Here is an 11,394-nt window from a genome sequence, read left to right on the forward strand (position 1 = left end):
TAGAACGCAAGCGATGTTGGTTTTTTGGTTAGTAACCAATAAATGGTCATTTTGTTTTATTTGAGAACATAAACATAATGGATTGATCGGATGTTTTTGTAGCTGTGCTTGGCTTTGTTTATAAATAACTTGGATATTTACGTTATAATAAATAAAAATTCACTATGGTGAATTGCAGTATGTTTGGTTGCAGCAGTAGGAGCGCAAAGGAGTTAAAGGAAACAGTTTTCACAGGTAATTGATTTCGAATATTTTCCCCATTATTTACATTGATTTTTGGCATTTATTGTCCCGACACGTGTATTATGTTGCTTAAAAACTTTGCTTTTATCAACATACCCAGATAGCAATTTAAACTTGCCTCGAGCTTGTATCAAGTTTGAAGTATTAAAAGTTCAAGCTTGACCCAAGTTTGAGATTGCAACTTTGTAAACTTGAGGCAAGTTTAAAGCAAACTTCCTAGTTACCATCCAACAAACTTGCATGATGTTTGTTTTTTACAAAAAAAACAAACATCATGCAAGTTTGGATTTATTTAGCAAAAATAAAAACAAAAAATGCAAAAAAAACTAAAAGGAAAAAAACAAAAAAAAAACAAACAAAAAAAACACAAACCAAAAAAAACAAAAAACATGAAGCTTCTTAAAAATATTAATATTAAATGAAATATCTTGTTATTATTACTCAGTATATTTATTTTAAATAAATAATAAAAATTGCGGGCTATTTTTGCCAAGAAAGTCAGATGATGTGATGACAAATATTTTATGTCAATTGACTGGAGATCAGAGCCCGGTGCATTATTTTGTCTCTCAACTCTAAAACAAATAAAAAAACTGTTTTATGACTTACTAGCTTTGTAACTAGCGGGATTTCTCATGATAAAAAGTATCCGATATTCAAATCAAAATTTGTTGCAACAAAGGGAAAACATTTTGGGAAGGACATATGGAAGTCTAGGTATTTACTGGGCTTATGTACTGTCATTGACTGGTTGAAGTGGCCACTTTACAAACTGTGTAACATTAAGCGTTCTGCCTATGTTTAAACATCTTAATTTCCTCAACTCTTCCATTTGTTAACTTTTGTGAAGTATAAGAGCCTCTGGGGTTAAAGTATTGGTTTATTATATTGATATATTATTAACAGCCCTTTCGTTCTGTAAATAAAACATAATTCAATCGATTAAATTCAATAATAATATAATGTTGGTGATATTTAATAATCAATCAGTTTAAACTATTGTAAGCATTATGCAGTCAATGAGATATTAATATCATACTTGCTTTTAAAGAGCTCTTGACAAGACGGTTTTGTCGAGTGACAGTGCAACAAAAACTCATTTTTAATGTTTTTTCCTCAGTGGCATATATATAGATTATCCTTTAAACTGAGTATTAACACTTCGACAATATTAAAAGTTTTAAAATCGCCGGAAAAACGTCCAATAATAAATGCGTAATTAAAAATGACATGAAACCCACGGACAAAAACGGTGAAATATATCACTTTTCTATGACTTTGATAATATTGCCAATCTGAATGTTGTTTGGAATTAACTACTTTTTTGGGTATTTGTCGTGCACTAATTTAATTCGGCGGCCTCCGTGGTGTAGTAGTTAAGACATTTGGCTCACACATGAAAGGTTCTGGGTTCGATTCCTGGTGAGAATACAAAAATTAAATGTGATATTCTTAAGGCTGGGCGTACCATGCTGTAATTCACCACTGTAATTGGGCCTCACGGCCTGTTGTGGTGCCAAAATCGGTCTTGTAGAAAAGTCATGGGATTAAATATAACAGTTTAAATAAAAAAAAATAAAAAAAGGAATTCTCTTCATATTTTTATGTATATGGCAATAAGTTAATCATCACTGCATGACTTTCGGATTCTGAAATACCATTCTTGACATAACAAGATTCCAGCAAGTTTTGTCAAAACTTGTCTCTTCAAATTTGTCATAAAAATATTCCAGCAACTTTTGATAAAAACTTGTGGCGTCAAGTTTTCCTTTTCAACCTTCCATCAATCTTAAATCAAGTTTCACTGCTATCTGGGTATTTCCTTCAGATACTATTTTTTCTCAATTTAGAAGATACATTTGGGAATTAAAGTATGTTTACTGTTGATAATGACAGTTGATTATGGGCAATATGTCAGGGCTGCACTAGGTATCCATATAAAGTTTGAGTATTTATCGAGTAGAGGTCGATTAAAGTTTTATTCGAAAATAGCAATTGGTTGGTTGGAAGAAATTGCCAGTTGGCAATAAGCCCCCCAATGTACAAATAACATTATGTACAAAAAGTTTAATAAATAAATTAACCTTGAAATCGCATCTAAAATGACGTGTCCTAATTTCAGGCCACTACGACTCCTCGCCGTTTTGGAGATGTGATTGACAAACAAACAAACTCAACGCAGGACTTTGGTTCCATGGAGGGGGGATTTATGTCTTAATACATGTAACATAAGTATATTGGGAATAAAATTAATAAATAAATAAAAAAATAAACACACACATTTATTTTCAGTTTTACAAAACAAATAAAGGCGAATTATAGAAAAATAAATTGAAATAATCCTGCAGTAATAAATACACAGGTACATATTTAAAAATATTAACATTGCCAATTAATATCCATTTGGCAATTTTCGACCTGAGTACGGCCCAATGTTTTGCTTTAAATTGTAGCTAACTTAATACCCAATAGTCATATAATGGTTTTTCTACGTTTGGGCGCCTCTACACCTTGGCGCATTATTACTCTGAGAAAAAACAATTATTTTCTTTTACGCAAGTATATTAGAATATCTTTCAGTTTTAATAAATTATTTGACGTGGAACAAGAGTTGTGATACACACGAAGTATTATTTAGTAGTTTAAGTCTGTGCTGTAGATTTTTGTGAAAACGTCGCGTCTTGTTGCAATCATAGAAAGTTACATTAATTTTGTATTTACAAGTAACCCCAAATATGTTAGTAGATGGGTATTTTTTTAGTAGTGCTTTCTTGGTATTCCATAGAAGTGTAACAATTGTCAATGTCAAATTATTGACTCCAAATATGAATTTGTGTTGCATTTTGGATTTTCTCTGTTTTTTGTCCTTCTTTTAATGTTTTTTCAGTCGAATAAAAATTTTGCGCTCATTTAATAATCTAGATTGAGTTAGATATTAATTTGTACGCCAGAGACTTTCGGGAGTTCGTGTTCTGGACATCGTTTTTACAAAACGTATGTTTTTATAAACTTGGTGATTTAATCGATACTTAGCGTACGCACACGACACATAGCTTAGTAAATATTTTGGTTTAATTCGATTTGAAATAAATTTTTAATACTCTGATAAGCTTAACCTCACGTGACTTTGATTTGTAATTGTATTGTTTAAGTCTTATATTTTATAATATACTTGTTTTATTCCAGATCATTGAGAATGGATTACGATTATTTGATAAAGTTTTTAGCAGTTGGAGATTCTGGTGTTGGAAAAACAAGCTTTTTGTATCAATACACTGATGGAATATTTAATACTCGTTTTATATCAACAGTTGGAATAGACTTTCGGGAGAAAACTCTGGTAACATTACATTTTACTGATTAAATCAACTTACAGTCTTATCACTTAAATTAAGACTTGGTAAAAAAATCGTTTAAAATATTATTATGCAAATAAGTAATCACATCAGTTCTATTTTTTTTTTCTGTAATAGTTTCGTAGATACATTGCAATTAGTATTTACGTGAATATTTCTTCATTAAATGACCATAATATACTGTAGCGTTTAGATTTAGAGAACATCTACATTTGAAATTGATCACGCATAGATACTTCCATTTTATATGTATTTTAACCGTCCATTTTTGTAAAAATATAACATGTAGATTGATAATCTTAACGTAGTTTGCTAGATAGTGATCAAAATCAGATTCATCAATTTAGAAATAATATTTGTAATCGTTTTAAGGAGAAAACATCACACGAATATGACAATTAGCATAATCAATTTGTGGGGTAATTACTACAATTAGGTAATTTCAAAATCAGCATTTGTGAGTTACCCACTAAAAACATATATTTGCATCTTCCTTCATGAATGCTACAAATAGACAAATCGTGATCCATCAAAATCTTATGATAATTTGAACACATAACTTGTCTATTTCTAGCATTCATAAAGGAGGACAAAAAATGTGTTTGTAGTGAGTAACTTACAAATGCTCATTTTGAAGTTCCCCAGTTGTAGTAATTACCCTGAAAATTAATAAAATAATGTAGAAAAAAAGAACAACGTATGATCATTATTAAAATGAAGAGATTAAGCCCTGCTTGCGATAGAGATCGGAAACATATGACATGTGATTTATTAAAAAGTATAACATGTAACAGTTCCTTCTTTATTTTATACTAAGTCAGTATTGAGGCATTTGAAACTGCTTTTTAGCACTGGAACTGATGGGATCTAGCGCCCCTTAACTTACTAAAAAGAAACAAAAATACACGCATTAATAAATTAATACAGGCATATTATTCTCCCCTCCCTTGTAAGTGAGTGTCTAAGTTTTTGTGCCAACTGAACCTTTGGTAGGTCTGGCTCTGCTGGTTTTATGGTTTTATGGTCATATTTGCAAAGATTTGTTAAGTAACGGATGCAAATATTTTTTATTTTTGAAATTAAACAGCTGTCATTTAATAACTTATGATGATTCATGGGTGGGAGTAGCTAATTCTGAATTTAAGCTTATTTAAGCGTGTGTAGACTGCCATATTGACAACAAACATCATATGAATAATGGAAAAGTATATAGATATAATTTTTTGTAGATACTTATGTAATCATGTTAACATTTACTAGCAGTAGTGTTTCTAGTGTAGACTTGTGTTTTTTAGATTTATCAGCTTAATGGGAGAAACCACAAAATACACTTGCAGCTTTGGGACACGGCTGGTCAAGAAAGGTAGGCAGTAAAATAGTTATTACTATAAGAAAAGATATAGTTTTTTTTTATTTAACATTAATCACTGTAAAAACTTTTTCACAAAAATTCACAAAATGGTGTAATGCCTCCCCCATCACATCTTATGTAATATTTCATTAAAAAAAAAGAATTCCCCGCCAAGCTTCTATTTTAGAAGCTTCTCAGCATGTGTGAAAGACAGGATTTAGAATGAAATTGGGAAAAATATAGCATAACACCCAGACCGATTGAAAAAAACCTTTCTTGGATTTTTTCTCCCAACTGACAGGAATCAAACCCGCAACTCCAGTTTTACAATGAGGAAGTTCAGTAGTTTTAAAAATATTTTTTAATTTGTTAATAGGCTATCAAACTAAGCCAAAAAATTCTTGAACATTACAATAAAAGACTGATAAAAGTTTTGTGATTTTGAAATTATTCTTATCTCAAGTTCTTTATGGTGAATATGTGGATTGGCTTCCCGGTAACCAGAAATGGATCACAACACTCTGTCATTGATTTCGGAGAACTAGTGACGTCGTTCAAAGTAGTTCATTTTTATTATTTTTTTCATACATTTACATGAAACTTCACCGTACAATTAAATGATAAAATTTTTACTGTGCTTAAGAAAACTTCTTTTACATTCAATTTCCCGTTCACTGAAATTCCTCATTGGCCGTCTAACCAACTAAACAAACTGATTGAAATCAATAATCATGTGTGAACCGATAACAAATGCAACATCAAATTAACAAGTGTGTGTTTCATGAAATTTTTTTTTTTTTCAGTATTGGAAAATAAACATATGTTCTGTTAACGATGTATGTGAAAAGTGATTTTTCTGAAAGAGAAATTGATTTGTAATGTAGAATATAAATAAAACTGTTACAGTCAAACTTGGTTATTACGAGGAAGACGGGACCGACTGAATTTGCTCGTTACAAGCATTACTCGTTATACCAGAGAAAGGTTTTTTTAAATCCAATCACCATTGCGTGCTTGCAAACATACCAGTTTCTAAATTTCAAATTCGGATTAATATATATACAAATAATTGCCACTTTTTAGAAAATTAAAACACTTCTGCTTGTTAGTAGTCATGTTTACAATTCAAGGGTTAGGTTTTAACTTTTAACTTATCTAACACCACCTACTTGTAATGTTCATTATTCATTGACCATAAGAACATTTGTAAAAAAACATTGTAAAAACCCCCGAAATAAGGATGTCATTCATAAACTACAAATGAAGTTGTAAATTGTAATGAGGTGCCAAGCCTGTGCTTACTAAGTTCACAAAGCTTGGATTTTTTACATGCAATTTCAACCATATGTGTGATACTTTGTCAATGCTGTCGGCGAAAACACCAATTAGGTACTTAAACACTTACATAGTATCATAAAAGTAAAACCATTCCAATGCCTAGCGGCATCGGTAATAAGTTAGTCCCCTATTTGGATTTTATTACTTAGGTTCTTATTTCGAAAATTAGGTTTTTAAACAATTTAAGAGTTTTTGCTCAACTGTTGACAATATTTTTGTTCAGTATGTCCAAGAAGAAGCTCGCTATAAAAGCGAATAAATGTATTGAGAAAACCGCAAACTAAAATTCCAAGATCAATCTATTTACGAGATTGTTATAACCAAGTTCGACTGTATTAAAATATTGTTTTCATAATTCTAACTTGCATAGGTACAGACATAGTTTCTAATTGTACTAACATTTCTATTCACCGTATTAAAAAAAAAAAAACGCTTGTTAACTACGATGTATGTATAATTTTTTATTTCATCAAAATTATAATATGTAATAATTTATTACTAATAAATAATTATGACTTTTTTATATATTTTTTGTATTTCTTTCATTTTAATTTATGCTGAATTTATGACCAACAGATTTCGGAGTCTCACAACGACATTTTACAGGGATGCTATGGGATTCTTGCTTCTCTTTGACCTGACCAATGAACACTCATTTCTTGAAGTGCGCAATTGGATTGAGCAACTTCAGGTAAACAAAAATAAAACTTACACATTTGCTTTAATATTTGTTGATAGCTGTTATTCAGACTAATTAATGATTTCTCATTTAATATTTACAACAAACATATGGCCACAAGAATTTAAATTTGGCCAATGTGTTCTATAGAATCATATTGATGCACAGTAAAGTTATTCATACTAGGTAAAGTGATACCCCTAGAATGAGTATTCCTTCGCATATTTGGGACCCCATATTATTTCAATGCAGAACCGAGCATTGAAAGACAAACAGCTGTAATACAACAAGAGACACGATAAAATGATTTTGAAGGATGACAATACTCGACCCCATGTTACGAAAATGGTGAGGACAGACTTGGAAATGTTGAAATCAGAAGTCCTACCTCACTCGCTGCATTCTCCTGACGTTGTTCCCTCTTGACTTTCACTTGTTTCAATGCATGGCACATGGTCTGGCTGACCAGCACTTCTGGCCTCATGAAGACGTAAAAAATTGGATCAATCGTGGATCGCTTCAAAAGATGACCGGTTTTTTCAACATGGGATTCATACCCTGCCCCAAAGATGGAAGAAAGTAGTGGCCAGTGATGGTCAATACTTTGAATCATTAATGTATAACCAGTTTTTTACAATAAGGCCTCGAATTTTGGAAAAAAAACTGCAGAAGCAATGTCGTACACCTAATACAATAAGCTTTTAATATACATATAAACGTTTTGACCCAGTAGTAACACAGTTATTTATGACTAACAAATAATGGCTTCAAACTAGGTACATTATATTGATGATAAAAAAGTTAAATAACTGATGTGCCATAAAGTGAATTTTACAGAAAAATCAACAAAAAAGATTTTGAAAAATCGAAAATTAGCATAATTTTTTTATTTATATCATCCAAATCAATGTAGGTAAGACAGATGTTATATAAATCTGTGGGTAAAAAGCTTATAGATCGATGATTCACACTTGCTGATTTTAATCTCATATGATTTTACCAGAAACCTAGAACGTCAACCAAAGAAGCAACTTAGCATTTTTCTTTAAAACAATACATTATATTGTGGAAAATCTACAAACAGGATGTTAATTCCATAACAAAATCAGGTAATATATCAAGTACATTAACTTCATCTCCGCCTTAATGACATCAAGAACAAAAGAACACCACCTATAAATGGACCACAAGGTGTTGTGACATCACGCTGCCCTAGTTCTTGTATATTCAATAGACCATTTTGCAAATTGTACAAAAGACATTTTATTTGTTTTTAAAGTCAAATAAGTAAAATCAGTGAGTGGAGATTGGCTCTCAAAAAATGCGGAAAATACTATTTAATAATGGGAAAAAAAAAATTTTTAACTACATTAACGCGTAGTAAGATAATTAACATATTGGCATTCATAACTTAATTTTTTTTTAATGGTCTGTTGAACATACAAGAACTAGGACAGCGATCAGTCAAGTGCAGTTAGTTCAATATCACTGTTACTCGCAAGTAAAAGAATAAATAAATAGGTTGTTTATCAGTCACGTAGCCATTTTTCTGTTGATATTTATAAGTATTTAATAAATAAATGTAATATACATTTATTGATTAAAATGTTTATTTCAGACGCACTGCTTGACATCTTCTCCTGACATCGTGTTGTGCGGTCACAAGTGTGATATGGCGGAGCATCGCGTTATCAGTGAGGAGAGAGCCAGGAAGTTTGCCAATGATCACCAGCTCACTTATTTGGAGACCAGTGCTGCAACTGGACAAAATGTATCAAGAGCCATTGAAATTCTGCTTGATAAAGTCATGTACCGGTTAGTACTGTTATGAAATATTAAACAATAATGATAACCTACACACTCCATATTCATACTTATTATTTTATTTTGTTTTACATTATGTTAATTCAATATAATATATCAATAAAAGCTCTCCTTTCACATTTTATAGTCCTTTTCTATGGATTTGATTGTGAATTTTAATAATAAGTTAATTATGTGTAAAAATAATAAAATTATTATTGCTACTTATATATATATATATATATACATTGCATCTCACCTCTCACAATTATTTTTTTATTTTATCTGTGTCTGGGCGGATTTAGAATACGGTTCGCTATGGCCTATTCTCAGGTAAAAATCCCGAGTAAGGGAATCGAGTGTAGATAAGTCCGTCTCGTATTGTAGTGGTAGATGCTTTTGCCTACCATACCTGAGGTCCTGGATTCGATTCCTGGGAAGTTCGACATGAAATATTTCATATTCCTGGACTAGCACCTGAACCGTAAAGCTGATCACCTTTCCTTCATATTACAGATAATCTATGTACCCTACATTATGTGTATCAATGCAGTGGCCTATGCACCATCGGGTGCAGACAGAAGTATGATGATGATTTTTTGGTTAGAAAATTAAAAATGTACCTTATTGTTAACTTTCGAAATTGCAACAATGAACTGTAAATCTTTTATAAAAAAAATCTATCTTTGTGTTTTTCATTGTCACTTTTGTTTATACTGTTAAAGTAATTAAATAAATTTCAGAATGGAGACTTCAGTGGAATATGCCTTGCTGTGTTCTGGTGCAAAACCCAATGAAGTTCAGTACCTTAAAGCCAACGAACGAACAAAGTCCCCCTTATCATGTAATTGTTAATTTTGTTCTCAAATTAATTTTTGCTTCTACTGTTTTCCCCAAAATATTCGACACAATGCACAGTTTTTCACAAATATAAAGACTCCTTTAGCACCCTTTGTGATACTCATTCAAAAGTTAGTATAGATGTTATTTTCCCCCTTTTAAAGTGTATTTCTTCATCCTGTTTTTTTTATCATTTAACTCTACTTTAATTGTCTACATTTTTATTGTTTGTTTTTGACTAGTACAAAACATTTTTGTCTTATCATTTCTTAAATTGTGTAGTCATTATTTTAATGTTTTTACTATGCTTAAATACTTTTTACATTTGTTTTTTAGCATTACAATTATAATCAAGTTATTTACACTAGCCTTAAAGAGGTCGATATCTTATATATCTAGAGTAAATTTAATATAACAATATAAATTATTCATCTTTTATGTTTTTAAAGATGTTCAATAAAATATATAATGTTATTATGTGCCATTTTAAAATTAAGTTTTAGTGATATGAACAAAAAAATTAGCTCATCATGCTAGAGGTCCCGGGTTTGATTCATGGAACGGTGGACATGAAATATTTGTTTCAATGGTGCTTCCATACTGCCATATTTCAATATTCCTGGACTGACACCTGAAGCGTAAGACTTCCTGTTCCTGGACTCCCACCTAGTGCAGTGTCGTGTGCACCACTATGTACGGATGGGGAAATGATGATGAATCAATGTACTTTGATATTTAATGATTTCCATGTGTGTTATAAATTTAAGAAAAGGTTTAATTAACATTTTCTGTGATATGGCTAAATTCCTTTAAGTGTTTTTATTAATTATATGTTTGTATTTTTTTTTTTAATTCCATGTTTTATTAACCCCTTCTTGTAAAAGTAAAATTCTTTTCTTTCTTGTAAATTTTAAGTCATTTTAATGCACAATTTTATCCTTACCCCTTTTAACATACCTTATACATTATTTTTAGGTATTATAAAAACTAGACACATTATGTTTGAATAAGTTATACTAGTATAGGCAATGAAATGTATTTTCCTGACAGAATCAATACATTTTTTATTAAAAATATTATCGATGTGTCCGTAATCCATAGATATAATTTAATTTTTAATAATATGCACAAATAGCTACTTATAACTTAAGTTCAAGGTGTGAGCATTTTACTAGTTATACATAAATAAATTTTTCTTAAATTATAGAAAACCAGCATAGTGATATTAGGTAGTCAGCAGAGAAGTGAAGTAACCCATTAACATGTGAAACGGAGATAATCACCTTCAATGTTTAGCAATATATGATAGCCCTGTGTAGAATCTGCAAACTGGTAATGGGAGCAGTGCCAGTAAAACGCATGGTTATGGACCCTTCCCAATGTTTAAGTCGATTTATACCTATTTGTGGGTTACGTCACTTCTGCGCTGATCGCCTCATGTATGTATTAAAGATTGTAATAAAAAAAGAGTTCAAATTTATTTATAGTCATAGTGATTTTAGATTAAATTATATACGCATTTACTTTAACACTTCCATTTCATCTTGGTTATAATAAATACTTTACATGATATATTTATTTAAGGGTAATTATTCACTAAATATTGTAAAAAATAAAAAATAAAAACTTCCCAGCCTTTGGACTAGCAACTAAAGCATAAGACTGATCGTTTTCATGATCGAGATTTGCTGATTATGCGTAAAACGAAAGTATTAAATTTTTTTGCTCATATCAGTGCCGAATTTAACGGGATCTAGCGCCCTGCCACTTACTGAAATGGGACC

At 30.8% G+C, this 11,394-nt stretch overlaps 1 protein-coding gene across 2 annotated transcripts; it reads left to right on the forward strand.

The window, feature by feature from the left end:
- Positions 1-3,019: 3,019 nt before the first annotated feature.
- On the forward strand, positions 3,020-9,718 carry Rab27 (RAS oncogene family member Rab27). 2 transcript variants are annotated; one of them, XM_088240796.1, is made up of 6 exons: positions 3,020-3,237; positions 3,430-3,583; positions 4,895-4,962; positions 6,865-6,979; positions 8,586-8,782; positions 9,514-9,718. In XM_088240796.1, exons 2-6 carry the CDS (start codon positions 3,440-3,442, stop codon positions 9,623-9,625), a joined length of 636 nt encoding a protein of 211 aa, XP_088096922.1. In that variant the 5' UTR covers positions 3,020-3,237; positions 3,430-3,439; the 3' UTR covers positions 9,626-9,718. The 2 variants fall into 2 exon arrangements, with proteins under 2 accessions (XP_088096922.1, XP_088096923.1); XM_088240797.1 differs by lacking the exons at positions 3,020-3,237; positions 4,895-4,962 and having other exon boundaries at positions 3,475-3,583.
- The last annotated feature ends 1,676 nt before the right edge of the window (positions 9,719-11,394 follow it).

The sequence above is a fragment of the Micrasema longulum genome, unplaced genomic scaffold (genome assembly GCF_059751315.1).
Source record: "Micrasema longulum isolate JH-2025_06_02 unplaced genomic scaffold, ASM5975131v1 h1tg002603l, whole genome shotgun sequence".
Taxonomy (NCBI): Eukaryota; Metazoa; Arthropoda; class Insecta; order Trichoptera; family Brachycentridae; genus Micrasema; species Micrasema longulum.

Excerpts from the sequence above, each read along its gene's own strand:
- Rab27 (XM_088240796.1), top strand. The coding sequence starts at position 3,440 with ATGGATTACGATTATTTGATAAAGTTTTTAGCAGTTGGAGATTCTGGT. Across the intron at positions 6,980-8,585 it reads ATTGGATTGAGCAACTTCAG|ACGCACTGCTTGACATCTTC; the intron begins GTAAACAAAAAT and ends TGTTTATTTCAG. Across the intron at positions 8,783-9,513 it reads CTTGATAAAGTCATGTACCG|AATGGAGACTTCAGTGGAAT; the intron begins GTTAGTACTGTT and ends AATAAATTTCAG.